Raw genomic sequence first — 27,759 nt, 5'->3', positions numbered from 1 at the left:
TCGCTAAATACGGCTTTGTTTTGTTGCGAATTAATAAAAGAGTAGCATTTATATGAACAGATTATGTGTTCAATCTATTTTTTTATTTGAAACAACTTGTTTTTATTACAGAATATGGAGAAGGTTGTCATCCGACCAACCGCCTTCAAGCCTGTAGTATCCAAGAACCGCAACTCAGTTCAATACCTCTCCCCACGACCAGGGGGCAGTCTGTCCGAGAGCCACGGCAGCCTCAACCTTTTACTTCCAGGCGGAGCTGGGATGATTTGCACAGAGAAACATATTTCGTACGGCAGTGGTCGCAACGCTCGAAACAGTCAGACTTGCAGCATGTCAGATTCTGGCCGCAATTCACTCTCTAGCCTGCCCACATATAGCAGTACAGCCTGCAGCCTGGTGCAGAGCGAGGGACTGTCCACAAGCGCAGAGTCCACACGGCCCACAGGAGGACACGGCCACACTAACTCGGACAGTGGCCGCTCTTCGTCCAGCAAGAGCACAGGCCAGCCACTCTCAGACAGCGGCTCATGCGGGCGTTCTCCTGCTCCCCCAGAGGGGTACGAGAGCATTATTCGTGAGCTGGAGGAAAAGCTGAGGGAGAGAGACTTGGAGCTGCAGCAGCTCCGAGACAACCTGGACGAGAATGAAGCAGCCATCTGCCAGGTCTGTGATCTACATATCAAAACCACAAATGGACAAACAGAACCACATATTCCTGTAATACTTCTTTACAGTAATTAATACATATGCTGCAATATCTTTATTTATGTCACACATACATCATAAAACAGTTGACAGAATTCTTAGATTCTGGATAATAATTAAAATGCTCTCTTTATGGGCTCTGGATGTTTAGGTGTACGAGGAGAAGCAAAAGCGCTGTGAGCAGGAGATGGAGGAGCTCAGGCATAGCTTTGCAACCAAGATGAAGCAGATGCAGCAGAAAGCACAACGGGCCCAGCAGGTGCTGCAGCTGCAGGTCTTCCAGCTCCAACAGGAGAAGAAGAAGCTGCAGGAGGATTTCTCACAGCTGCTTCAAGAGCGAGAGACACTGGAAAAGAGATGTGCCACCATTGAAAGGGAGCAGAATCAGCTAGGCCCCCGTCTAGAGGAGACCAAGTGGGAGGTAAGAATAGAGACTGCTTTAAAATTCTTATGTCACCAATAAATTCTAGGATTGTGTTCCGGACTGTACGTCATGGTGCCTCATTCAAAGACATTAAGCCATGCCAGGCAAAAAGCTGAAAAAGCAAAACAGTACAAAATATATTCTCCATGTGCATCTTTTACGCATTATTTTAAAGGTAAAACATAATATAGTCGAAAGTAGGGTGCTGCTACCTCCTCAAAGTTATTTATTTTTAAAGGCAGCATGCCACAATTTGTTTTATTTCTGCCCATCGTTGACGGCTACAGAGTTTTTAGAAATAGTTCAAAGGTTAAAGCTAAAACCTAAGCTAATCAGCTTTAATATAATCAGTGATATTATTACTTCAGGTTTAAAGCCCATGTTCATGTCTTGGAAGATTGAGTATATTATGCCTTGGTGTCGCTAAGTTGTCCTTTTTTTGTCGTTAGTTAAATACACTCCCTGTTTAAAGTAGATTATTAAATCATGACTGTTCATAACATCACTTTTACTTACAATTTTGATGATGGCTACTTGCTACTGTACTTGAGTGGCTCAGTTTGGTTATTTTACACACGCTCACTTCAGATGTTTGCTCTACCCTGTGTTTTATCCCATAGTGGCATTATCTTATTTTTAAAATTTCCACAGGAGGAATAAACATACAATGACCTGTCCATTCATCTTTAAAGATTCACTTTTGATGCCACACTGTGTCTCATGTTTGTTTGTTTTCCCATGAGGACTTAGGCATTACGGTCACTTCTGTGTCTTTCCCATACTCCGTATTTACAGTAAACTATCATGTTGAATGGCTCTGTTGAGTGACGTGTATCGCCATGCCTACTTTGAGGGCAAATGCGCTGTATTTGTCCCAAAAAAAGGCTGTCAGGTAATCTGGCACAAAACTGGTCATAACTCCCCTTTACAGATTTAACTTCAGGCAAATACAGAAGAACTGGCCAAGTTTCTAATAAGTTTCTCAGAATTAAATTCTGTTGAGCCAGTTTTGCATCATGCTGTAGCAAAATAGGTTGGATATACATACAGACAGACAGTTTTATCTGAAACGGGTTTCGGATCCTCTAATGTATGAAACGTAAAGATATTATTGAAAGAGAGTTTACTGACCAATGTACAGACAAAACCTTTCTATTATTTATATAGATGTATCTGCAGAAGAAATTTGTCCCATTATCACAATTATAAACAGCCAATTATCGGGATATTATTTAATGTTCTTTATTAAAGCTCTTTTAGTGACACTCAAGAATCTAGGATTAAACAATTTCCACCATGTTTCTGTACTGCAGGTGTGTCAAAAGTCTGGAGAGATCTCTCTGCTGAAGCAGCAGCTGAAGGATGTTCAGGCTGACCTGGGCCAGAAGGCAGCCGAGATTGTGGCCCTGAAGGCCCAGCTGCGAGAAGCTCGCTCTGAGCTGCAGGCCAGCCAGACACGCTCACACGAGGCCCAGGCAGCAGCAAGAACTCGCACACTCGAACTGGAAGTATGTGAGAATGAGCTGCAGCGGCGCAAGAGCGAGGCTGAGCTCCTACGTGAGAAACTGGGCCGGCTTGAAATGGAGTCCACCCGACTCAGAGATGTGTTGGCGTTGCCCAACAGCAAGGGCCAGTGCATGAGCCTTCCTCTGCCTCAGAGCCGCGTTGGGGGTGGCCTGAATCAGGTCCACAGCCCCGCTTTCCGGGAGGTATTGGAGCCGCTGCCATCGTACGAAAGTGATGTCACCAGGGTGCAGCAGCAGAATACAGATACTCTGCCTGGTCTGCACTTGCAGATGGAGCAACTGCGCACCGAGCTGGTGTTGGAGAGAAGGCATGGACAGGAGCAGCTGGACGCCTTTGATGAGGAGCGCCGTGTCTGGCAGGAGGAGAAAGACAAGGTGATCCGCTACCAGAAACAGCTACAACAAAACTACATCCAGATGTACCGCCGCAACCGGGAGCTGGAGCGCGTGATGAGAGAGCTGAGTCTAGAGCTAGAAAACAGGGACATGGAGGAGTTTGACATGCGCCATGACCTCCGATTTGAGGAAATTGCTGCCACCGAGATCTAACCCGTGTTCAGTTTGTTCTCAATCGAAATGCTCCGTGTCCTCCACTGTGTCCTCAAATCTGTTTAGAGGAAATGACCTAGTCACAGACAGTTCAAATTGTTTTCAAACACTGCCTGACATCCACTGTGTCCTTTACAGTGCACTGATCACCAGAGCACCTCCTCAGAATCTAGCCAGGGTGGATATACAGCCTAGGCTGCAGTATTTTTTAAACATCCATGTCGTGTTGTGTGAGAATTGCAGTTGCCTTGTCTTTTCTACGCAGATATATACATCTGGGGAACACATTTACATGCAGAAAGAAAAGTTTCTTGAGTCTCCTTTTGCAGAAAGCAGAGTGTGCTTTGCCTGATTTCAATTTAAATATGCAGCTCCTGTTACGTAATGGACTGATATCCTGTGCTGTGTTGAGATGCAGTAAAGGCAATAATGCAAGAGGAGCACCTGCACTAATGGATTTTCCTCCACCTCTTACTATCAGCATTAATATTAATGTAACTCTAATGCAGCACGCTCGAATTCTACATTGTTAAAGTGCATTGCCACATCATTCCGTCTGCTTTTGTTGTCTTCAGTCTTGGGATTGTTCTTACCTTTAAGTAACAGACATGCACACACAAAACCCATATTTTGTATAGTGCCTGTTGTCATGTCAGGGTGCAACACAAACGCAAAGAATAACATCTGTCCTCAGAGTTCACTGGGTGACTAATCACTAATACTAATCACTTTATCTAGAATTACTATTTTTTATGATGATGATATTTGATATTTCATCTTTTCTTTTTTTCTAGATTGCACAATGCACCACATTGTGATGCACACGAGAGAGTGTGAATAGCATGTGTGCATGATTTAATAATATTTGTCATCAGGTTGTCTGAAGATATGATTTATAGCGATCTTTGAGGAGATTACTCAGATCACACACAACTTGGATCTAATGGCTCCGCCCGCAGTGGGCAGAGCCATTGCTCTCATTAGTAGCGTAGACAAGACGATGTATTCATAGACCTTAGTTTAGATTTGCTTCCAGCTTCTGAAATTCTAACAAAGAAAATAGACACATAGGAGAAAATATACACAATATACACTATTTTTCATTATTACAGAACAAACGCTTTAAATATGTAGGAATGGAGTATATTTTATATATTTTTATATGCATATTATATATATATATATATATATAGTGGCTTAGCTTATTTTGTGGTAACAGTTTTCTATCTCACACTCTTAAGGAAGAAATCCAGTGGAGTCATTTGCCAGGAGTATTTTGTTAGGCACTTTTAAGGCAGGTTTGCTATGTAGATTTCACTGACTGATGGGAAAATTCCACTCTGTCATGGTTTTGATGTTAGGAAATTTTGACATATTCACTTTTACAAATGCTTGCAACAATCCTTCATGTCAGTTTCCACCCTCATATGTATTATTAAATACGCAAATTATTCTTACTGGTTTTAAACTTATCCTCACTGCTTACTGCAAGTGATTCTCCATCAGTCCAATGTAGATGTCTTGATTCATGTGCACCACAGTTATAATGTGGTGCACATGAATAATATAATCTCAGTTCCAAAGTATTTAAAGCCGTTCAAATAGCAGTATTAATCAAAATTTCTGGGAATTTTTGTTTCTAAACAAATAATTGCCATAAAATCTTCCATTAACTACATTAATGTGTTTGTTGTCAGATAAATCTAGTTCTACCCCGTCACTTCCTCAGAGATGTGTTTAACCAGAGCAGCACAGCATCATATGTCCTCTGATCAATAGGATGGCAGTAGCATTTTTCCTCTCTGAACAGACTTTTTGCTTTTTTTTTTTTACATGTTTCTGTATATGGTCTGTTTTTTTTTTTTTTTTTACAATCAGCATTTATTCCCAGTTTATACATGTTTATTCCCAGTGAATTCTGTTTTTCTGTTTTTTTATACCCATGACTGAAACACACCTGTAAATATTTTGACTGTCGTATTAATTTCTTTTTCATAATATCTCTGTCTAGGGTATAGCCACTGGGAATAGACCAAAGCAAGGTAACATAACGTCTTTTTTTTTTTTTTTTTTTTTTATCCATGTATGTTGTGTGTCTTTGTCATTTTATGTTTGTAGTATGCTTGTATATTATCATGCTGTACATTTCTTGTAAAAAAAAAAAAAAGCAATACAATGTTTTTCGATTAAAAATCAGTCACTTACCAGTCCAAGTGGGTCGTGCTGCAATTATTGCTTTTATTATTATGTACATATTTTAATTCTAAGAAAGCATTATAAACAAATTGTAAAACAGCTAAGATACACTGCTAAACAAATTTTGAACTTTAAGTTAATATTAGTATTTAATACACAATATTACACTTTTGTAAGAAAATCACTTGACAACTAATCTGCCCTCTCTGAACCACACCATGACCTAATAACATTTGGTACCTGTTCTGAACCCTGAGGATTTCAGACGCTCTAGTGCACTAGTAACATACACATTTAAGGCACACTGTAAAGATGTAGTGTAATGTAATCTCATTAAAAACAGAGCAAAATCAATCTTTTCTTAAGTGTGTATGGGGGCCATTTGCTATGTTCTCAAAGCACTGCCTCAAGGGCCGAAAAAAGATGAAGCAAAATTAAAATGGCAAAATAAATTCAGTATAAATCCCAGATTAAATTTTGTGTGTAATGTTTTTTTTTTTTTTAACTTCCTATTTTTCTGAGAAAGTATTATAAAGTTGATTAATGCTAAAAACACTTCTTGCACTAGCAAATGTCACGGTTGAGGAAGGGAACAAATAATATGATATTAAATAAACATGTTTTAGCATTGATAATAAAGCTATGTCAAAGAATGTCTCCAGATATAAACACTTCGATCCGAAAGTTCAAAGATTATAAATTGATTGTGCAAAAAGTGATACAGGACAAAAAAAAAAACTAGTCTTTGACTAGACACTTTCTGAAGAAACTCTCTTTCAAACGTCACCCCTTGGGCATGCTGGTTCAGTTTCACACTGTAGAGTCACAGCATTGCTTTTCCGTAGCGCTTTCCTTGTGATCATACCTTCTGTCAGGTTTTCTGTTTTCTGTTCAGAGCCTGTACAGTATAAACTCTGGATTAGTCCGCCCTTACGGTACAACAGATTTTGCTCTCAATCATTTAAATCAGTCTTTCAGGTTCTTGGGGATTTTGACAACAAACTCCATGGGTTCTTTGGCCTTGTTGCTGAAAGCCTTCCTTATGGCGTCCACTGCATGCTGGTGTGTGACTCCCTGGAGTGATTCTCCATCAATTGACGCGAGCTCAAATCCGGCCTACACACAGAGAAGAGAAAAGGGTTATGTTTGGAGGATTTACTCACTCCTTCCACACCCATTCATATCTCCCACCCTGACTACACATTAGTCCCTACATATTTCTGTCAGCCTGGTGACAGCTTTACATCAATTGAACATGGATGCAGGGGGAATGACAGGAAAGACAAACCCCTACTTATTTCCTCTGTTCGCTTCCTTCAGTGCCTGGCAGTGAGCTCAACCAAGCCAGTAAATCACCCCTGTCTATTACCCCTGTGTGTTTACCTGCATCCACAGTAACCGAAAGAAGACAAAACACAGACGTGGCAAGCTATGCGTTGCGCAACAACACAGCTCACCAGGGGTTTGATAAGACAACAAACAGAAGATTTAGTCTTCCAAACACAGCGCCGTTACAGTATATACAGCACATAAAAGGGGTCTGTCCTGTTGCATGTCTTCTTAATGCCCTAAGCTTTCTGTTTTATCTCAATATGTGGTCTCCATTGTTGAATCTGAATGCCTCATGGCATACATTGAAACTATAAGCCAACCTAATCCGTCTCGCACTCTAGGACACTGTTTAATCAGTTTCTGTTCGCCCCGCTCATCCTGTACACATATATACAAGACGTCCTGCACAGCTATAAATCTGACTTGACCTCTCCCACATGACATACTGCTTTATACCAGTACTGTGGAGCGATGGATCACCCCGAACTCAAGGCCACTACAGTCTCTCTCTCTCTCTCTCTCCCTCTCTCTCTCACTCTCTCCCTCTCTCATGACGGCATACACACGAAACTGAGACCTCTAAAAGCCCTTTCACCCGTCATTCCCATATTCCAGGATACATCTGCTAGGAAATATCTCTTCACCCTTCCCTATGATCAAGAGTGTTTTCCCTCCACTTTTCCTCCCACAGGCCAGAGCAATGACAACCTGCATCCGACAACCACATGAAATACGACTACCTACAAAATGCTTAAAATAATGTAGTTATATGAATTTAAATAATTTGATTAGTTACTGTAGTTGTTACTGTATTGTTACTTTTCCATACTATAAAAAAATGACACCTCTACCACCCTATCTTCTATCTTTGCCTCTATAACAGTTTGAGTTTAGCCATGATGCAGTTTTCAGAAAAGGTGCATTAACATAACTAAGAACAGAAAATAAAAAAACATAATCTAAAGCCTAAAAGCCATAATCTGTCTTACCTTCTTTATAAATACAGATTAGTTTATCCTACAGCTTTATTTATGGCAGCCTGCATTTATGGAATAATTTTAAATAAGAGCACACACACACACACACACACCCTCACACACACACACATATATCCATACACACATCCTCACACACACATATATATACACACACACACATCCTCATATATATACATACACACACACACACACACACACACATTATATAAAGTATAATGTGATTACAGTTATCCTATTATTTTAATTTCCTATAATTCACATAATATTTATTTAAGAAATAAGAAACTCATTGATTTAATTCCCTCTCGCAGAGAAATACTGTATTATATGTTACTGCAACCTGATTACGGAAGTTTTTACAGAAGAACCACTTCTGTAGGTTCACCTAATGGTCATTACATTCAGTGATAACGCCATACTGCTTCCTAAAGCACATACTGTATCTAAATGGTTTCTCTAAATAGTAACATCACCCTGGGCTTTTCCTGAACCTTTGAGTTCAGCCCGTGTAAAATAATGAGGTCTTGCTCAGGGGTAAGAAAAAGCTGAAAAAGAGCTTCAGAGACAGCTAAGTGAAAGGAGGCAGTTCCCTTACAGAACAACAGCTTCTAGCAATGTCTATCATGTGTCCAATTAAAACACACACACACACATTCAGTTTGCAGCATTTATCCAGTTTGCTCAGTTTACATGCAATGTGATGCATTAATCAGCATATTTAAATATCTTTTCTAAATATACAGTCAGGTCCACAAAATGAGACTGAAGTGTAAATGTTTAGCTTTAATTCAAGGTCTTTAACAAAAAAAGGCACACTGTCTTAAAAAAAGCAAAATCTAACATTTTTTACACAGTCTATACATTTCCACGGGTTGGATAATAATTGGACGGCCCTTGATTTCAGTTAACTCATCATGTCATGACAAATTTACAGAATAAAATCTCTGGAGTTAATTCCAATATTGTTAAAATAGCATTTGGCAGGTGTTCATGGGAACTCTCAACGTGCAGTCCAAAGAAGTGTCAATGCAAATCAAGGAAGCCATCATTAGGCTAAAAAACAAACGAAACAAATCACAGAGATCAGGAGTTTCTTCTTAAAACGAAAGAGTGCACTGGAGAGCGCAGCAACACCAAACGGCCTTGAAGGCTACAAAGTTCATCTAAAGTGTATGATTGCGAAATTCTTTCCTTGGTGAAGAAAAAACGCTTTCATGACAAGTCAAAACCACTAGAGAAAGTAGGAGCATCATTGTCAACGTCTACGATCAACCCAAGAGATACCTACATGTATGTAAATACAGAGAGTTTATCTCAAGATTCAAACCACTGATAACAGATAAGAACAGAACGCCAGATTTGACTTAAAAAAAAAAAGTCCTGATGCAAGATTAACTTTTACCAGAAGTATTTGGGAAAGAAAAAAATAAAAGGAAGGGCTCATGTTCCAAAAGGCTACCACATCATCGTCATTAAACAACCAAAAATGGAGGTAGTGTTATGGCCTGGACATGTACGACTACCACTTGATCACTAGTGTTTATTGATTGATGTTACTGCTGATAAAAATATTATAGTAGCGTAGTGTGAGAAAAGAAAATCCTAATAATTATCAATATAGGTTTGTCCAGTTTCTTTTGAGCCTGTGAAAATGGAAAGACTGTGTAAAAAACATACTGTATATACACTATAACTACAACTGTTCAAATACTTCTGGACCTGGTGGTGTTAAATCAAAAAGATAAATTTGTCGAGGTTTCAGCTGTACTCTTTTAAATGATTGCTTCTTCATGTGGACATGAATGTGGTCTCTCTTCGCCGTCTGCATTCTTAACTGATGTGACAAGTTTTGGCTTGCACACTCTAAAGGTGTGGCAGAAGCTAGCTGTGTGTAGGCACTGCTCGCTGCATTGATAAGGCAGTTATCAGTTGAACAAAAGCACATCAGGATGTGTTTTAACATTACCAAGCCATTACTTGCACTTCCTCTGCACTGACAGAGGAGTGGAATTGCAGAACAGACACATGATAGCAGTTGCAATAGGGTAGCCATACTATATCACCAGCAAGTGATATGGTGGCCATTGATATGTGTCAAAACACAAACTCATAGATTATTTTAGTGCATTCATACAGGCCTTATCACATGCAGGAGGTGAAAGGAATCTATGGAAATTGGGGGGCTAAAGTTTGACGCAGGATCTCTAGAGTGACTGCAACATGAGCCACTCTCAGCAGAGCTAGGAAGTGCTGACACCTGATAGGCCTCCATCAAGGCAGAGGCCACCTAGCGCACATACACACACATACACACACACACGCCTGTACACTAGGGATTTCCAAAGGTTTGACCTAGCATTGAAGGTTGCTTTGATGGAGTTTCCAGTGACAGGTATCTTCCCGTAACCTCTAGTGACCCTAAACCCTGGCCTTTGTGATGTTCAGTTCAGCGCTTATTTCTGCTCTAGCTGCCACAGCAGATATATACAGTACTGGACATCATCTGTTTGACCTGCTATCCTTCCGCCAGATGCTTTAGGTGCATTAAATCATAGGCAAACTGCAATTCAGCGTCCGTGCAATATCTTAAAGTGAAATATTGTAGCTGTTTTTTATATTTTTATTGTATACTACTGTCTGACCACATCGTTCAGTATTTATAATACTATTTATTTTATTTGTATGCAAGACTGAGGGTCTTACTTAATTTCACTTTACCATGTGCAACTGCAATAAAGGAATCCCATCAGGTTTAGAAGTAAAGCACATGAAGTGAGGCACCCATCATGCATAATCCCCACTGTACAAGCCTCTGGAGGCATCGTGTTATGATCTGGGATTGCTTCAGTTGGTCAGGTCTAGGTCAACGGATTGCTTGAATGCACTGAATGACCAGGTTATAACATCAGCGCATTTTTCCTTTGATGGCATATTTCAGGACTTGTAAAAGAGTAAGTCTGGGAGTATGAGGAATCATTTCGACACCTGAACTGGCCACCACATTTTGGGCTGTAATCAAAGTTAAGAGTGACTGAATCTTGTTTTTTTTAATAGCCAGGCAGTGTATATGCAAATATTTGTGTGCATCTTACTCTTTATGATAACATATTGTATACCTACATTATCATACATAACATATAGCCACTACTCTATCAGTCATGAAATTCAATGCCAGACATATATTAGTTAAAGAGGTTCTTTCTATATACTGTATTGTGAAGCTATTGACAGGGCTGGAATGGTTTGCTTGGTGCTATCCAAGGATTTGTGTCTAAGAGACAGTCAAGGATATGTTTATGGAGAACGGTTAGAGGACATGCCAGAAGGTAGTACATTTATTAGATTAATGTACGTTAAGCCATCAAATGATACCTTCCAGAGGTAAATAATTTGGATATTTTCCAAAGGAAAATCTTCAGAAACATGCAATCTAGGTATGTATACCGATAAAAATGGCAATTTGTTATTTTTAGTATTTCTGTAAAATATTAATTTTAAGTCAGCAACACACATAAGCAGAACAGATTACATCTTGATAGAAAAAAGACCAAATGATTAATTTAAAGAAAATTTATAAAGAACAAACTAACTGCACCAGAAGCTAAACAAGCTGTCAATCATATGGAACAGCTAATACAATTCTACACATAAATTTCTAAAGAATCTTAATATAGATTTTTTTCCACAGGTTTTAGTGAAAGTCTTAGCAAAACATGGGAAACGTGATACGATACGTGAAGCAGGCACGGTATAGTGTAATTTGATTCAGGGTAATGGTGTCATTAGTGCCTTCAGTTCATGTCGTATCTGCTGTACTCTTCACCAGAAACTGAGAAGTGAGGAGCAAATCAAGTGGGCACCGTACCTTCAGCACGTCACTGGTGGAGGCAGCTCCTCCAGGAAATATCTTCTCAATCTTCACCACTGGCTGAACCTTAGACTCAATCCCCCCTGAGATACTGATACCTGTCAGATGAGAGAAATCACTAAATGATATGATTTAATTTCCAAACTAAATTACTGTTATTCATAAATTGTCCTAACCTTCCAATAACTGTTGTGTAGAACTTCCTATGTAGAGCTATTGTTTCTGTATTTAAAAGGGGGGTTTGCATCATTAATTTCTATTTATTAAGCAAAAAACACTGATCTTGGGCAAATCTTATAATACTGATATATACTGATATATATCAAATAATACTGATGTATCTTCAGCTATACATCAGTATTATTTGGGGGATATTTTTACTTTGCTTGTGTGGTATTGCAATGGTATACTTGTATGCAATAACATTTCGAAGGGAAAAAAAGTTGCTCTTAACTTTATGTGTCTTAAATAAACTTAAAAAATGTCAAAAATCTCTTCATCTCTCTGGTCAATGACTGTAAGCTATATTTCAATAGTAAATGTATTTGCATCAACAATATAGAAAAATGAAACTACACTGAATCAGGCAAAAACTGACATCTTCATTTACGGCATTTAGCAGATGCCCTTATCCAGAGCGACCTACATTTTTATCTCATTTTACTTCTGAGCAGTTGAGGGTTAATGGCTATGTTTGGGCTCAATAGTAGTACTGTAGCTTGGTGGTGCTGGGTTTTGACCCTGAGACCTTCAGTAATTCAACACTTCGACCACTGAGCTACCCCGGCCATGGTCAGCTGCTATGACTTTCTAAAGTCCATGCAAGCAAACTTTTCAATACTCTATTTAAGCATTTTAAAATGTATACTTCAACGTTTAACTAAAATTTGAATACTTTTTTTTTACTCTCCACAACAGCATGGCGAGATCTGTCTTCTACTTTTAGTGCTGCTCTGTACCAGGCATTATGGAACAGATGTATATATACAAAATGTATCTATTATCTATCATTATCTCTTTTCTGTCAGACAGTCACAAATTTATATCATGAACCTTAAATATTCCCTAAGCTTGCATGTTAATCAATCTACACCTTTTTTTTGGTCTGCCGCTATTCTGTGAATGCACAAGGTTGCTCACTGACCCCTACTGGTAAAGACACTAATCAAATTATTAACATGACATTTTTCTTGTAGGAATATTTATGTTCAGGTGAAATAGGCTCACTCTTTCACTCTCTCACTTATCATCTATACTGCTTTATACGACTTTACAGGGTCTCGGGAATCTTGGAGCCTATCCCAGAAGACTTAGACACGGTGCCAATCCATTGTAGGGCACACGTATAAACACCCTCACACACTACGGGCAATTTGGGAATGGCAATTAACCTAATCTGCATGTCTTTGGACTGTGGGAGTTAACCGGGGGTACCAGGAGGACCCCACCAAGCACTGTGAGAACATGCAAACTCCATGCAGACAAACCGGAGGCGGGAATCAAACTCAGATCCAGGAGGTGCAAGGTGATAATGCTAACCACTAAGCCACTGTGTCGCCTAGCATAATAAGATGCAAAACAATAAACTGCTTTCTTATAATATTTCTACACCCAGTGTTTAGTGTTTCTGAGCTCTGGTTTTGACTTTAAGTTCTTAAGAAAAAGGTGTAATTGACCAAAACATTGTAACCTGTCCACACTCACCCAGAGACTGTTTGCTCTTAGAGATGAAGACAGTTGTCAGCTCATACTCCTGCACTGACAGGTGGTCTTGGCTGTTCTCTCTGGAAGCAGCATGTCCATTTGCTTGCTCCCTTTCCATCAGCATGTCTGGCCCAAATACTTGCGTCAGTGGCGTTCTGCTCCTCCTGTGTGCACTCATTACTGTGTACTTAACCTCTTTTTCATTGCCAGATCTAGCCCTTGTACTTTTGCCATGGCCATTCCTATATGGCGATCTTCCCCTCTCTGGACTGGTACCATCGTAGCTTGCCATTTGGGGCAAATCATGTTCTTGTCTTTTAGGAGAATGACCTTGTCGCTCTGCGCTGTGATGGGACTCATCCCGCAGCTGTTGGGAGCGAGGTGGGCTTAAGGAGCGCTGCCGAATGGAGCCAGAAATGTAGCTGTCGACAGGTATGTCCAACAGAGGTGTGAAGGCTCTGGGAGGAGGAAGTTTTCCAGTCGGGAGGCTGGCCAGCTTTAGCCTCTCCAGCTCCTGCATCAGCTGTCGATTTCGCTCTAAGTCCTGCGCAGCCTGCAGCTGGAATCCTCCTCTGTAGTCTAAGATAAAAGAGATAGAACCACACTTAGGAGTGCATTAACTGATATGATTACAAATATATGATCATACACAAGGATAGACAAAAGCACACATAACCACATGCAACATACAAATCTTTTATAAGTCAGATAAAAGTGCAGGTGTAAAGCTTCCGATACAAATGTAAAACAGAGGAAAATCATATTACTCTTTGATAAGTCTGACACACTAGTTAGACAAGTTAAAATACTGTACATCCGTCTCTCAAATCAACATTCAACACCCAAAGCTCTTCCCAGATCATGAGGTTACAACATACATGCTGCATGATTGCTTATGTTGGAGGCTTTAAAGAGAGAAAAAAACATGAAAATCTATGATTTTATAAATCGTTAACCCTCCTTTACAACAGCTAGAGAAAAAAAAACTATTTTCTAGGAGGATTAACTAGTGTTATGAGCTCATTTGCACATTATGCAATATACAGCAATCAGATTACAGTTCTTAGGCTTCCCTGAGAGGTATTTAAATAGAAGGGAAAATGTATTTGGTAATCCATATAATATATATATATATATATATATATATATATATATATTATTATATATATATCTTTCATTTATCTAGTACTTTGCAAAATGAGATTAATAGCATTCACGTACAGATGTTGATGTGTCACGATCTTGTAAATACTGTAGTGACTGCCTCGATCAGAACTCACAAGCCTTGTCTTAAGAGTTTGAATTACTCTACTGTGGCCATGTGCATTAAATAAAAAGACTAGCAATAAGCTCCAGACTTGTGTAGGCAGTCTTTAAAAGGTTAAACAATGCAAGGCGCCTGACTTGGATTTCACAACCGATTCCCATTCACGATTCACAGACCTAGAGTACAGGCATTAACTGACTGCCACTATGCACAACGGCAGCAGGTCCTAACCTTGCTCTGCTCAGTGACCCAGAGGTCAGGAGAGGCACATGAGATGGCTGGGTCTAACTGACCATTCTACACAGTCAGAGAAGTGTTTCTCAAGATAAGTGTCCTATGAATGTTATCTTCATGAATGGAATATGTATACCACACGATTTCCTCCATAGAGCCCATATTGACAGAATGTAAGGCATAAAACGCTTTAGATAAAGCAGAATTGTTTGCGTGTGGAGGCGGGATTGTTAAGGAGGGTTAATGACTGTAATAGGACATTTGATTAGATTTTATAATCATGGAGAAAGGGATCGCCATAGCATCCAGCTTTGGAAGAATTACCTGGAATGGGTGTTATCAGATGGCGACGTGGAGTTCCACCATGCCGGGGAGAACGTAGAACCGGGGAGCGCACTGAGGACACACAGCACACATACATATATTCTACATACATACAGCCCAGGTAGAGATAGTAAAATGATGTGGAGTAAATGGTTAAAGCAAATAGTATACTATTTCAGGCCATAAATATATCTTACCTAGAAATATATAAAAGGTCTTGCAACTAAAGCATATCATTTGCAACGTTCAATATTCTACTGTCTTACCAGAGCGGCTCTTTAAAATGTCATAGGCCTCTAGTTCGAATGGCATTACCATGCTGTCAAACCGACCCAAGTCTGTCGGGGGGATGATCATTCTAAACACATGAACATTTTAAAGATGAAAAAACAAACTGCGCTGTAAAAAAACACACACTGACCAGATACCGTGAACTTTTTTTATATGTCATGTCTCTAATTGAAGTTAGTAAACTGAAATTGGTAAGCATTTGTTTCAATTTCATCCTGACCTGATTTCCCTCAGCAGCAGCAACTTTTCAGGTCTGTCGAGGATAGCCAGCAGGGGGCGTACCAAGTCTTCCACCACCCGTTCTGCCAAAAACTACAGCACAAAGACTAAGAAGGGGCCTACTTAACTTATTTATTAACATAACTCGAGTGATTATGGACAGCGAAATACAACTGAGTACATGCTCTCATGTTTTGAATGCTCTCTCCATGACATAGCATGACTTATGTGTTGTCTCTGCCGTATCATCTAATTCAAACCATTTTAATCATAGTTCAATACGTAGTTAATCTGTTTGTCTGTAAGCACAGTAAGCAGATAAAACATATCTCAAATACAAAGTGAACAAAACGTTACTGACATATCTGTAACCATGCGCATTTTATACTCCACGCTGCAGTGTTTAGCAGACATACTGTACTTAGGATAAATACATAATCCAATGCTCACCCGGTTGCAGTGTCTCATTACAGCAGCCACCTCATCCTCACTCAGCAGTTTGCACGCCATGCTCTCCACCATTGCCATGGTCTCAGGACTGGGCATGGCCTCGGGCTCCCACATTCCTGCACGCGTCTCCCGTGGAGAACTCAGGAGATTAATTATGGATCGTCTGCGCTCTTTACCTTTATGTAAATCACAAAAAAGCAGCAATAAAGTTCAGAGTGTCTTGATTATGCATACATTACTTTATATGTAATGCTCATGATAGTTGGCATATTATACATAGTCAAGAAAGAAGCCAAAATATGACTTTTTACAATAGGGTAATATTAATGCTATACATATAGTAAAATAGATTAAAAATAATACATAGGTATTCTTATGATAATACAAAGGTATAACACTATGGTAATAATACATAGGTATAACACTGTGACACCAACCAGAAAGATATGTCTGGATGTTTAAGACATTAATGCTTAAATAATTACCATATACTATCCCCTTTTCTGATACTTTTCTAAGCTTATAAAAACTAAGCAATGTTATGAGCAGGTTTTGCTGTATAATCGCAATTATTATCAATTCTGGCACACACATAATTCATCATTAGTTATGCTGACCTACTGCAGGAAGACTAAAAGCCACTGGATGGGAATTACTGCATAATTAACAGCAAAGTGAATCTCCCTGAGCCAGCCTCTGAACACTTGCTTTATGCTGCCTGCTGGCCTTTTACTGTAAATGCAACCGTGTGTGCTTCTGTCTGTATGATCTGTGCATTGGCTGTTCCTTTTGCATATGCGTACATACTCATTGGGCCTTTCTAAAAGAATTGTTACCTGCTGGTGATTTGGAACGTGCTCGATGCCTCTGTCCTGTCCCCATATCTTTCCTGTCTCTAGAGGCCGATCTGTCTCTTCGTCGACCACTTTTGAACAGCAGACTGACAAAGGTTTTGGAGCGCTGCAGGGTGGTTCCAGAGGGCTCAGCCTTCACTGCCTGCTGCTGTTTCTTCTTCTGCTTGTCCTCTGTTCAATATCAAAATTCTCAACTTAAGACCTGGCTAAGCATGCAGTAAATGTAACAACTGAAAGGATGAGATAATAACAACACAAGGCTTTAGCTAAGCTATGCAAATAGAAAGCATTGATATAAATACTGTTCGGTTCTGATGTAATTAAAATTTACTTCTAATAATATCGGATTTGCAACCCCCGACTACAAATCTTTCCCACTCTGTATAACATTATGTAAAGCAAATTCTATTATGTATATATATATATATATATATATATAAAACAGCACTGTGCATTGAAACAGTTTAATATATATTTATATATATATAATTATAATTATTATTATTTATTTTTTATTTTTTTGGTCTTTCGAGGAAAATGCATATCATCTTTTGGGTTATTGCAGCTGAGTTTTGATAGGTAATGATCTCCATAATTTTCAAAATGCAAATTTATCACGGACTAAAGTAATAAAAATGTCAAAAACCTGCCTGCTTCAGCTATCTTGCCTTTCAATCAGTGACAACTGGAGGGTATGAGTCATATTTTTAATTATGTAATAAAAAAAAAAATAAAAAACTTCTACTATTGCATTCACTATTAATTTGATGCCCATCAAATCATTGTTTACTAAATGTTTCTTAGTTTATGCATAGTGCAAATAAAAGATTCTGTGTGGAAGCCCAATCTGCCAGGTTACACATACGGCTTGCAGCATTTTAAAGTCATATGTCACTTAAAAAAGGTCAATCATATTTCTAAGGAATTTAAAAGACATGGAAACATGGCTGGGCTGACCACGTAAACATGTATTACAAGCAGGTTTCAGAGGTCAGGCAAAAGCTAGCATGCACTCAGCACACAGCTGTACCTGAGACAGTGATATGACTCTGGGATCGTCGGATGGGTTTGCGAGGTTTACTGAGAGCCATTAGCACTGCCGTTTTTGGAGAGTCCAAAATTTCCTTGTCTCCTGCAGAAAGTGTTCTTTGTCGTGCTTCACGACTCTTATCAAAACTGCTACTCCTGATCATTGTATCCTTCAAAAGAACAGTCTCACCAACCACCCGGCTAGTGTCCGTAGGGAGGACCCTTGGTGGTTGGGATGATGTGTCAGGATCCAGCGGGTCAGTCTGGATGGCTGTCTCGGTGCGATCGGAGCTGGGCCTGCGAGATGAGCTATCCTCAGTAGAGATGCACACATCCACCATCTCCGAGCCAAATGCAGGGGGGAACATGACCTGAGAGAGGCCACTGAGGGAACTGACCGGTGTCCCAGAGGACAGAGAGGAGGTGGACGAGTAGGAGTCTGAACCCTGAGAGGAGGCTGGTTGTCCCCCATTAGCCACTGGGACAAAAGAGATACAATTGAATCTGAATTCTGAATATGGAGAAAACACCCAAATATCTAGCCTTTAAAATGCCTTAAAAACTAAATAATAGATTTGCATATATTTTTGAGAACTGTATAATTCACCTGACTGTTGGCAGTAAGTGCTTATCCAGTAGATTATAAAATAAATTTGCTGTTTTGGGCCAACACAAATTAAAACAGGAAAAATTCTGCACATGTCCAACGTTCACATACCACTCATTGTTTAAATAGATTCTTACATAATCAAACTTCCCTCTACCCAAGTCAAAATACATAGGCACATAAATAAATAGCTGAATGTAGGCATAAAAATATTTTGGACGTGATAAATTAAAAAAAACAAAAAAACAACAGGGACAAGTTCAGTGAAAGACCAGAGGGGTAGGAATTCGCTCTTGTAGTCTCAGTTTGAAGCTATGTAATTTAATACCAGTTTTGATAAGTTCATTTTTATTTGTCACATACACAAGCATACACGGTATGATATGCAGTGAAATGCTTACACGACTGTTTGTGACCTTAAAAGAGAAAAAAGGACGTAAGAAGGCAAAATGCTAATAGCAAAATGCTAAGTAGTGTTAAACAGTTAACAAGTTAAACAGTTTACGTACATTTATTGAGCCAGCTGTATTCTGCCACCATCTCCTTATATGCAGGATACCTCCCTGCCTCCTTTACAAGCCAAAAAAAAAAGCCAAACATCAGTAAACAGCAGTTTCCAAAGTGGAGCCATGAACAGAATATCAGATCACATTGTATTGTTCAGATATTTTTACCTCATGACACTGATATTACTGCCAGGGGTGGGTAGAGTAACGAGTTACATTTTCTTAAATAACTTTGTGAAAAAAAATCACTTCTATGAGTAGTTTTACGGCATTATACTTTTTACTTTGATTTGTAAATTGATTTGCAAAGAGGAAACACTACGCTTACTCTGCCACATTCAGCTATGCTCGACTCGTTACTTTTCTACCATTTATTCCACACATTAATGATAGGTCATTCATGAACGATACATTCTTTTTTGCGGGGTCCAATTCCTCCCCGTCACTAGTGGGCTCCCACATTAAGGCTACTACTACCACTAAGTCGGGAGGGCCGAAGACTATCACGTGTTTTTCACGTGAGCTCAAAGACGCCCCTGATTGACTGTAGAGCCGTGATTAATGTGGGAGCACTAAGAACCTCTCATCCCTCCCCTCTGAGAGAGGCCAATCAGTTCTCTCTAGGACTCCGGCTGCGAGAGGTTACATCAGAGGTTACATCTTACAGCATCACCTGGGAATCAAACTCGCAATTGCATGCGCGAATAATCGCAAAACCTCCATAGGTTATGTACAAGAAAATAATTGAATGGTTCTCAACGAATTTTCTAGTCCGAGTTGTTCGTTCTTTTGTCACGTGACTCCCATAGACGCTATGCAGTGCAGTACACAGGAAACAGAATTTAACGGTTTTCAATGAGTCCTCAAGTCCTAGTTGTTTGTTCTTTCGTCACGTGACTCCCCTAGGCGCTATGCAGTGCACTAGATTCGAAAGAACAAACAACTCAGACTAGAAGATATGGGAGGTGAGCTGTTTATAATAATATGTCCTTAGCTGCATTAAAATATTTTCATTACTGAAACTAAAGCCAAAATTTGTGAAAGTAGATGTGTTGAGGGTCTATTTATTGAAAATGTAAGATTTAATTTTATTTCTAATCAAAAGAATGAAATTAACTAAATGACTGATTTGTTCTAGATTTGTTCATTTTGATGAACAAGATTCAAAGAACCAAGTCACTAAAGTGATATAAACTTCCCATCACTACTACACATGCCGCCGGTAGATCTACCGCATGACTTTTTCACCAATCCGATGGTGCAACAATAATCAATCCAATTAGCCGCAATAACAATAACCACATGTTGTCAGACAGCAGTGTGGGAAAAAATCCAGCCAGCATCCCTGGCATCATATACAAAGCATGTTTCGCTTGCAAAAGAATAGCTTCATACTGTCGTGTCTTCTCTATCTGCCAAAAGAAACAGAAACTTTGGAATATCAAAAATATAATATATAATTATTATAATTTCTAAAAATAATAATCGGCCATTACGATTGAAACAGTTACTCGGTACTTAAGTAGACTTTTCACCGAATACTTTTTTACTCTTACTTGAGTAATATTATTTTGAAGTACAGCTACTCTTACTTGAGTACGTTTTTTGGCTTCTCTACCCACCTCTGATTGTTGCTAACAGTTTTTCTCTCTAATATTTCACCTTTCACTAGGCAATATGATTCTAACATAGCAGTTTTTAGCACACATTTTCCTTGAACAAAATAAAACTTGAAAAATAGTCATACCATGATGAGATCTATGTGAAAATCAACTGAGTCCAATAACACTGTGCTCAACCTATCGCCCATGTGCAGGCAGTCAATAGAAGGGGTAACATGATGGTCACAATTATTGGAGCAAAGTGAAGCATGGCAGATAGGCTATGTGCCATTTCAGGAAAAAAAAATACCCTTATGGTCAAATATTAGCAAAAAAAATCACTTATCCTCCTCTCAGATACTGAGAGTGATACCTGGCAGGATGAAATAAAAAATGTTTCAAGCTTTTGAAAGAAAATCTGCCTTCCCAATGCCAGCAGTAAGTTTATTTATACACTGGGTAAGGTTGGTATTAAGCTTTAACATATGAAATAACCATGAAAAAAACTCATCTTTAATTACTTATGTAAAGTGAATTCAATCAGACTAATTAATTGAAGGTTTCCTATATTATTAATCTCAATTCACAAAACAAAACTAATTAATTTTATTTTCTACTGGTTTCACTAATCACCTGCTAATTAGTGTAACATTTATATAACTGTTGAAGTAAATAATGTTAGATCTACCATCAGCAAATCTGACGTTATAGTAAGGGAGCTTCGATGATGCTCATTAAAACTAGGATAGTGTAACTGTAGGCCTTTTCTAACATGTGTTGATTTTATAATTCGTCATTCAACTTTGTTTTAGGACAACATGCTGCTTTTTACTGATCGGCTGCCGCTGTTTGGATTAGTGTCACAGGAGTGTGCTGATATCAACAGAAGGAATGACCAGGAATAGCAAACCTAGCATGCTTACACTGTCAGCTTGATTTATCAACCCGCAACAAATTGAGCTAGGTCAAGGAAAGGCCATAAAAAAGACATTTTCTGCTGATTATAATCTGATCCCTTTGGCCTGGTGAATAATGCACATACCCTGGCACTTTTTCACAGGCGGAACCTGAGACTCTCTTGAGTAAAGTGAGCAAGCAGAAATGTGACGACTAAATGCCAGCTGTCTCCTTTACTATTCAGGCTCATTGATGGGATCAATAAGAAACTGTGTTTAACTCATAGTACAAAAGTTTGTGTGCTTCAGCACAAAATCCTAAAATAAATATGAGTCTATCTATGCCATTAGAAATTACCCACAGGCATACATAGGATACCATTAGAATTATTGGCACCTTTATACAAACAAGCGAAATGTATTTTATTCAATAGTATATGCAATGATCCAAAGTTCCCAAACAAGCAATGAGAGAAAGATGTTTAAAATGACATAACTATAGTTCACATGTACTTCATTCATCTTCAGTAACTGCAGTGACCAGAAGCCTCTCCTGGACATACTGGGTGTGAGATGGGACCAACCCCAAGCTGGCATGGTGCGCAATGCGCAAAAAACAATAAAATCATAACAAGTGCAAGTACATAGACCTTGAGAGAACCCATACTGACATGGATAAAATATGCACTAAAATTGTTTTATTTCTCTCAAATATATGAAGTACTGGACGAAAGTATCAGGTACATGCAAAGAAATGCTGTAACAAAGCAGAACCAATTTTTGGTGTCACAACCTTGTTCTTTTTTTAAGAATGTTTTTAAGAAAAACCGCATTCATTAACATGAAAGTGCGGTAGTCCTTACTAAATGCCTGGTTAGGGTCATAGTCATTTAAATGAGTTTGTTTATATTATAGGAAATAACACCAATTAATTATTAGCCGGTACAAAAAACAAAACGAATGTTGTGTGAGAGGAACTGTAGAGCCTTTAGGTTAATTTGCACACCAAGCTGTCAGTACTTGCTCATTAATAAAACCTCGGTTTAATGAGACCTCTGTTTCTTTACAGTGTCTTGTAATAAAGGTAATATACTCTTTAGATTTTTGACTCATACAAATATTTCGATCAGATAACAAATATCACAATTATGGTCATGACAGGGTCTATATTTATAATATTATAGAAAGTGACTTAAAGCTGTTATTCTCTCCAGGAGTCACAAAGTATTCATTATTTCACATTCTATATCACTTATACCATACAGGGTCAGGAGATGCCAGGCACAAGATAGAGTACACTTTGCCGATTAGTCTACTCTGCATGTCTTTTGACTGTGCGAGGAAACCAAAGTACCCGGGGGAAACCCACCAAGCACAGGGAGAAGATGCAAAGTCCATCGACACAAACATAAGGTAGAAATCAAAACCTCAACCATGAAGGTGCAAGACCACAGTGCTAACCACTATGCCACCCACAAATTATTAGTTGTGCCAATAACAAATAAATTAAACTGCAGTATACTATATAAACTATAATGTCTCTGCATGATGTTTTGAGTCTGTATATTTAAGCCTGGGGTTAATGTTCCAAAACAAAGTTGGACTCTTCAGCATTTTGATAAGAATGCACCAATAGAGTTGCCATTCAGTAAAAACATATTGATCTCTGATTACACTCTCTTAATCTATCAGCCTTTTTAATATTAGCAATCTGTCTATGTCATGTGTTAGAATACACGAGTGAGTTTCCAACAGAGAAGTGACTTTAAATACAATATTCATTGACATATTCCATAAACAATGTCACTATCCAATGTAAATCTATCCAGTGTAAATTATTCATAAAGTACATAATGTATTGCCATAATATATTGTAATGTTATGTTCTGCATTAAATTCAACCAAGATAAAGCCAGTGCAGGTTAATTTTGAAAATGTTAAATTCATTTATAATTCTGCCAATTAATCAAGCTCAACCCTAAGAGGAGAGCTCTTACCTTAATAGTGAGCATGACATGGGTGTGGCTCTTCAGGACTTCCACAGCATTGCTGTGAGTGATATCTTCAAAACTCACTCCATTTGCTGCCAAAATCTGGTCTCCCATTTTAATACCATGTTGCTCTGCCAAGCCACCAGGGTCCAGTCTTAACAAAAAAAAAAAAAAATCAGGCTCTAAAACATCTGGCTAAGACAGGGACTACAAAGCATGAACATATTTAATAATCCAATTAAATATAAACCACAAAGATACAGCTTCTTCTTCGGGCATACTTTGAGACATAGATGCCCAGGCCAAACTCTTTACCACCACGTATGTTAAAGCCCAGGCAGTAATCATCTGAGGTGGTGTAAAGGTGCACTATCCGGCGTAAAGCTCCATCCGCGCTGACTTCGGAGGGCGTGCGACCATTTTCTTCCACCACCATCCTCCGGTGGATTAGATCCACCCTACACACAATTACATTTTTACAAAGCACATCCCTGTACACATAATTACCTGCATTTGCACAACACATTCAAAACCCACTTCTAGTAAATGCAGGCTGTGACATAATGTTACACTAAGTTACATAACAAGATTTTTAAAATGATGAACATATACAAAACCATTCAATCCTAACCATGAACACATGCTAGTACAACATTAATATTACTTAATGGAATGGTAGTAAGCCCTGTCTCCATTGTATGGTGAAAGAGTAGCTGGCAGGAAAGACAATGAGCAAAGGCCAAGAGTCAGTGGGTTTCCACACTGCTGGGCATGAAAGACAGAGGATGGTGACAGGGCTAGAAGAGCTTTAATGAGTCTTCTTTATGTAATTAATTTGGATTAATTAATTAGTAATTCATAATTAACAGGAGTTTCCAGGCAGACTGAAAATGACCTTTTAATATGTGTATATGTCCAGTAAGACACATACTCACTGACACAGAACTTAATAATTTGTATTTGCATCAAAGTATATGATTGGTCAAAATCACTTTTATAAAAAAGTCTCAGACTGTAAAATTGCTACAAATAATTATGCACATAATTTTTTTTTTTTTCAAATAGAAAATGTATATAGTAGCTTGCTTTAAAATATGGAAATATGATTTATCACATATTAAATTACATCAAACATTTGATTATTTCTCCAGAATTGTACAAACAATCATATGTTTGAATGTAAGATGAAAATTCTTTCCTTACCACGTCGTCTTTTCTTTAGAGTAACGAATTCCAGGCACCTTCCCTACCCGTCTAACCACCATACGCAGGCGATTGTTCCCTGTAAGAACTTTTACAGCACTGCTCATGGTAATGCTTTCCAGGCTAATCCCATTCACCTCCACCAGCTTGTCCCCAACAGACAACCCTGCAAATTCTGCAGCACAAGTTAAAAGCATTTCAGGTATGAAATCCACAATTTTACATTAAAGATTGACCCAAGAATCTCAAGAGAAAACTATTTTTGTTATAAGTAAATAAGTGCACAATGACCTGTACGGTTGTACTAAAGAGAAAATGCAGTTATGTTGAATATTGTAACAAAAGTAAGACTATCAATAAGATAGTCTTAATATAATGTATGGAGATATAATATAATATAATTTACCATTATTAATGTGGTAAAAACAGAATAAAACAGTGTAGTTTGTAATACAATATATGTTTTAATACAGTGTACAGTATGTATGATTACCTGCAGAGCTATTGTCTTCCACTTTGCTAACAAAAATGCCCAGGCCATGCTCTGAGCCACCGCGCACGCTGAAACCCAGCCTACCATCTTCACTCTTGTCTACAGTGATTGTGTGGATGTCTTCACTATCATCCCCACCTGCAGCCAGACAGCACCACACACCACACACACTTTGTAAAATGAAAATTCACATAATTTCAAATGTTCATTTCAAACCTTATAGGAAGTATTTACTTTTTTTTTAATTGAACTGAACATCAGCCCTGATGATTATACATGTGCTCACCATCCACAGGTGCATTGATGAGGATGACTCTACCCATTGGGGAGGCAGATCGCATTCCTCTCTGACGCTGTTGCTTCTTGTGCAAGTAACGCGGCAAAGTGGAGGTTCCTGGTCCTCCTGGATGGGTGTTAGGATTGGCTCCATTTGTCATGTCTCTCATCGCCATGGTGAGATCAAGATCCGTCCTTTAAGCCTCATTCAGAGATTGGGGCTCAACAAGAAAAGGGAGCAACTAGACTGAAGGACTAATATTTCAGTGTCAGACGCAGAGAGCAGATTCCATAAGATATGTTGAAATGGCACCAGCAAACAAGACCGTAATGGGTCCCGCACTATATTCCAAGAACTATTTCCCTGAACTGCAAGGTTCCAAAATATGTCCAAGATGAAAAGCAATTAATAACAGTGGATCTAAGTAGACTTCCAGGAAAACATATTAAATATATGTTCGTAAGTCTTGAGATTATTAGAATATTTTTTGTAACCACTTCATTTGATCTTTTTGTCCAGAATAAGAGCATCCACTGGGTATGCAAGAGCTGAAGTAACCCTTTACAGTTTGTACACATGACAATAGTTACTTATCTATTTCTGCCTGACCTTTACCTACTCATAAACCAAGATGACGAAGGACGGGTGATCCGCGAGAAGCAGCTTGCAATGTCGATGATTTCCCAAGGGACGTAAGGTGATATGAGCAGGTAATACATTCCAGAAAGGAAATGGTTACACTGCCTACACTCTCCCCCAGTTTAATAAATATGTACCTTAAACAAAGGCATAACTGCTTAGTATTGTAACGAATTTTTTGTTGAAGACTAAGCAGCTAAGTCCTACAGTAAGGTGAAAAGCTGTGACAGACTAAGCAGCATCCATCCCGTGGGGTGTTTATATCCAGCACCGTGGACAGCGCTCATACACCAAGTTGCCAAAAAGAGGCAAATTATCTGCTGCCATTTTAAAATCAAAACAATGCGAACTCTTCCACTGGACTGAACGCCACTACAATGCTTGGACTTGCCATGTGGCGATGAGCTGGGCTGGTTAAAATAAGGATTAATTTTTAGCTTAGTTCAAAAGATCATCAAGGCCAGGTTCTACAGTTAAAAAAAAAGAAGAAAAACAAGTCAAGTTATAGTTCAACACTATTTGGATCCCAGAATTATTAAAAACAAGGTTTGACCCAGACACACCAATAAAGCCAGAGTTGAAAATGGTTATATAACTGCTACTTTTATAATTATAAATAGTCGATATGTGAATGTCTCCAGTCATTTGAATTAAACGTATCTATCTATAATCTAAACATACAAGCTATAAAAGTTACAAGCAAATGAGCACTGTCAGTATTACCTGTCTCCATTCTGTGCTGAATGAGCTCACCTGAGTCGGAGTGAGTGTAGTGGTGATCTTCCCCGCCTCTCAGCCAGGCTGATTGGATTACCTCAGCTTAAAGTCACCACTGTAAAATCATTTGATCTAGAGAATAACAATCGTTCCTCATGGCATTAGAGTGTTACACTAGCATACATAATGTGTAGGCAATTTAATTATACCATAATCAGTATTGTATCCAATAGACAGATGTATAGACACGACAGATATTACTCTAAGCTGCAGTTTTAATACTTTGGCCTGTTAAGACTGAACAATGTTGGGATGAAAAGACCTTTTCCTGTGGAGTTACACCTCCGCCTACCGGCTAGATCACGTCAATGCAACGCAAAGGAAGGAGTCCCTATGTGTCTGACCTTCAGCAGAAGAGATTCTTATTCTCTCTCTCTCTCTCTCTCTCTCTCTCTCATATAATAGATGATGAGGTTGGTTTTATGTCACGAAATATTAGCCTAAGATTAGTAACATGTTATGGGACATGTGTGATCTATTATATAGTTGAATATAGTTGTAAAGGTATTTGTAAGCGTATATGTCAGTACTCGTAGTATGACTTTGTCGTTCACAGCTGCCTACAGCTGTGCATCATAAGGAAAGCATTAAACTGTACTCTAAGCATTAAAATACTCCTCCTCCAGTTTAACATGGTTGTAACTGTAACCATCACAAGGTCACCCAGGCCTCTGAACCTAAGCTGCACGCGCCAATGGGCGGCTCTGCTGCAAATAGCGGACAAAAACGTAACGTGCTGTGTGACGTCAAACCCCGCCTCACGTGCGCTGCAACCAATCAACCAATCGGCGGGTTCCTC

The 27,759-nt window shown here is 38.8% G+C and overlaps 2 protein-coding genes across 4 annotated transcripts in view; one reads left to right on the top strand and one right to left on the bottom strand.

Annotated features, from left to right (window-relative positions):
* Nucleotides 1-4,380, top strand: part of lzts2a (leucine zipper, putative tumor suppressor 2a) — a 53,439-nt gene extending 49,059 nt beyond the window's left edge. For all 3 annotated transcript variants that reach the window (XM_053502814.1, XM_053502813.1, XM_053502812.1), the window contains 3 exons: nucleotides 112-663; nucleotides 857-1,126; nucleotides 2,443-4,380. In XM_053502814.1, coding sequence (XP_053358789.1) covers nucleotides 112-663; nucleotides 857-1,126; nucleotides 2,443-3,204 — 1,584 coding nt within the window. In that variant the 3' untranslated portion in view covers nucleotides 3,205-4,380. The remainder of the gene's footprint in view (nucleotides 1-111; nucleotides 664-856; nucleotides 1,127-2,442) is intronic.
* Nucleotides 4,381-5,956: 1,576 nt separating this feature from the next.
* pdzd7a (PDZ domain containing 7a) lies at nucleotides 5,957-25,719 on the bottom strand. Its single transcript, XM_053502038.1, has 15 exons — nucleotides 25,554-25,719; nucleotides 25,268-25,405; nucleotides 24,775-24,949; nucleotides 23,853-24,029; nucleotides 23,578-23,725; nucleotides 19,087-19,147; nucleotides 17,972-18,448; nucleotides 16,924-17,112; nucleotides 16,088-16,263; nucleotides 15,639-15,730; nucleotides 15,394-15,485; nucleotides 15,128-15,199; nucleotides 13,303-13,881; nucleotides 11,596-11,696; nucleotides 5,957-6,516 (listed from the first exon to the last, which is right to left on the bottom strand). The coding sequence occupies exons 1-15, from the start codon at nucleotides 25,717-25,719 to the stop codon at nucleotides 6,367-6,369; spliced, it is 2,793 nt and encodes a 930-aa protein (XP_053358013.1). The 3' UTR covers nucleotides 5,957-6,366.
* Between the last annotated feature and the right edge of the window lie 2,040 nt (nucleotides 25,720-27,759).

The sequence above is a fragment of the Clarias gariepinus genome, chromosome 8, assembly GCF_024256425.1.
Source record: "Clarias gariepinus isolate MV-2021 ecotype Netherlands chromosome 8, CGAR_prim_01v2, whole genome shotgun sequence".
In the NCBI taxonomy this organism is placed as follows: Eukaryota; Metazoa; Chordata; class Actinopteri; order Siluriformes; family Clariidae; genus Clarias; species Clarias gariepinus.
The sequence above is the reverse complement of the archived record's forward strand: the minus strand, read 5'-3'. Positions and strand labels throughout refer to the sequence as shown.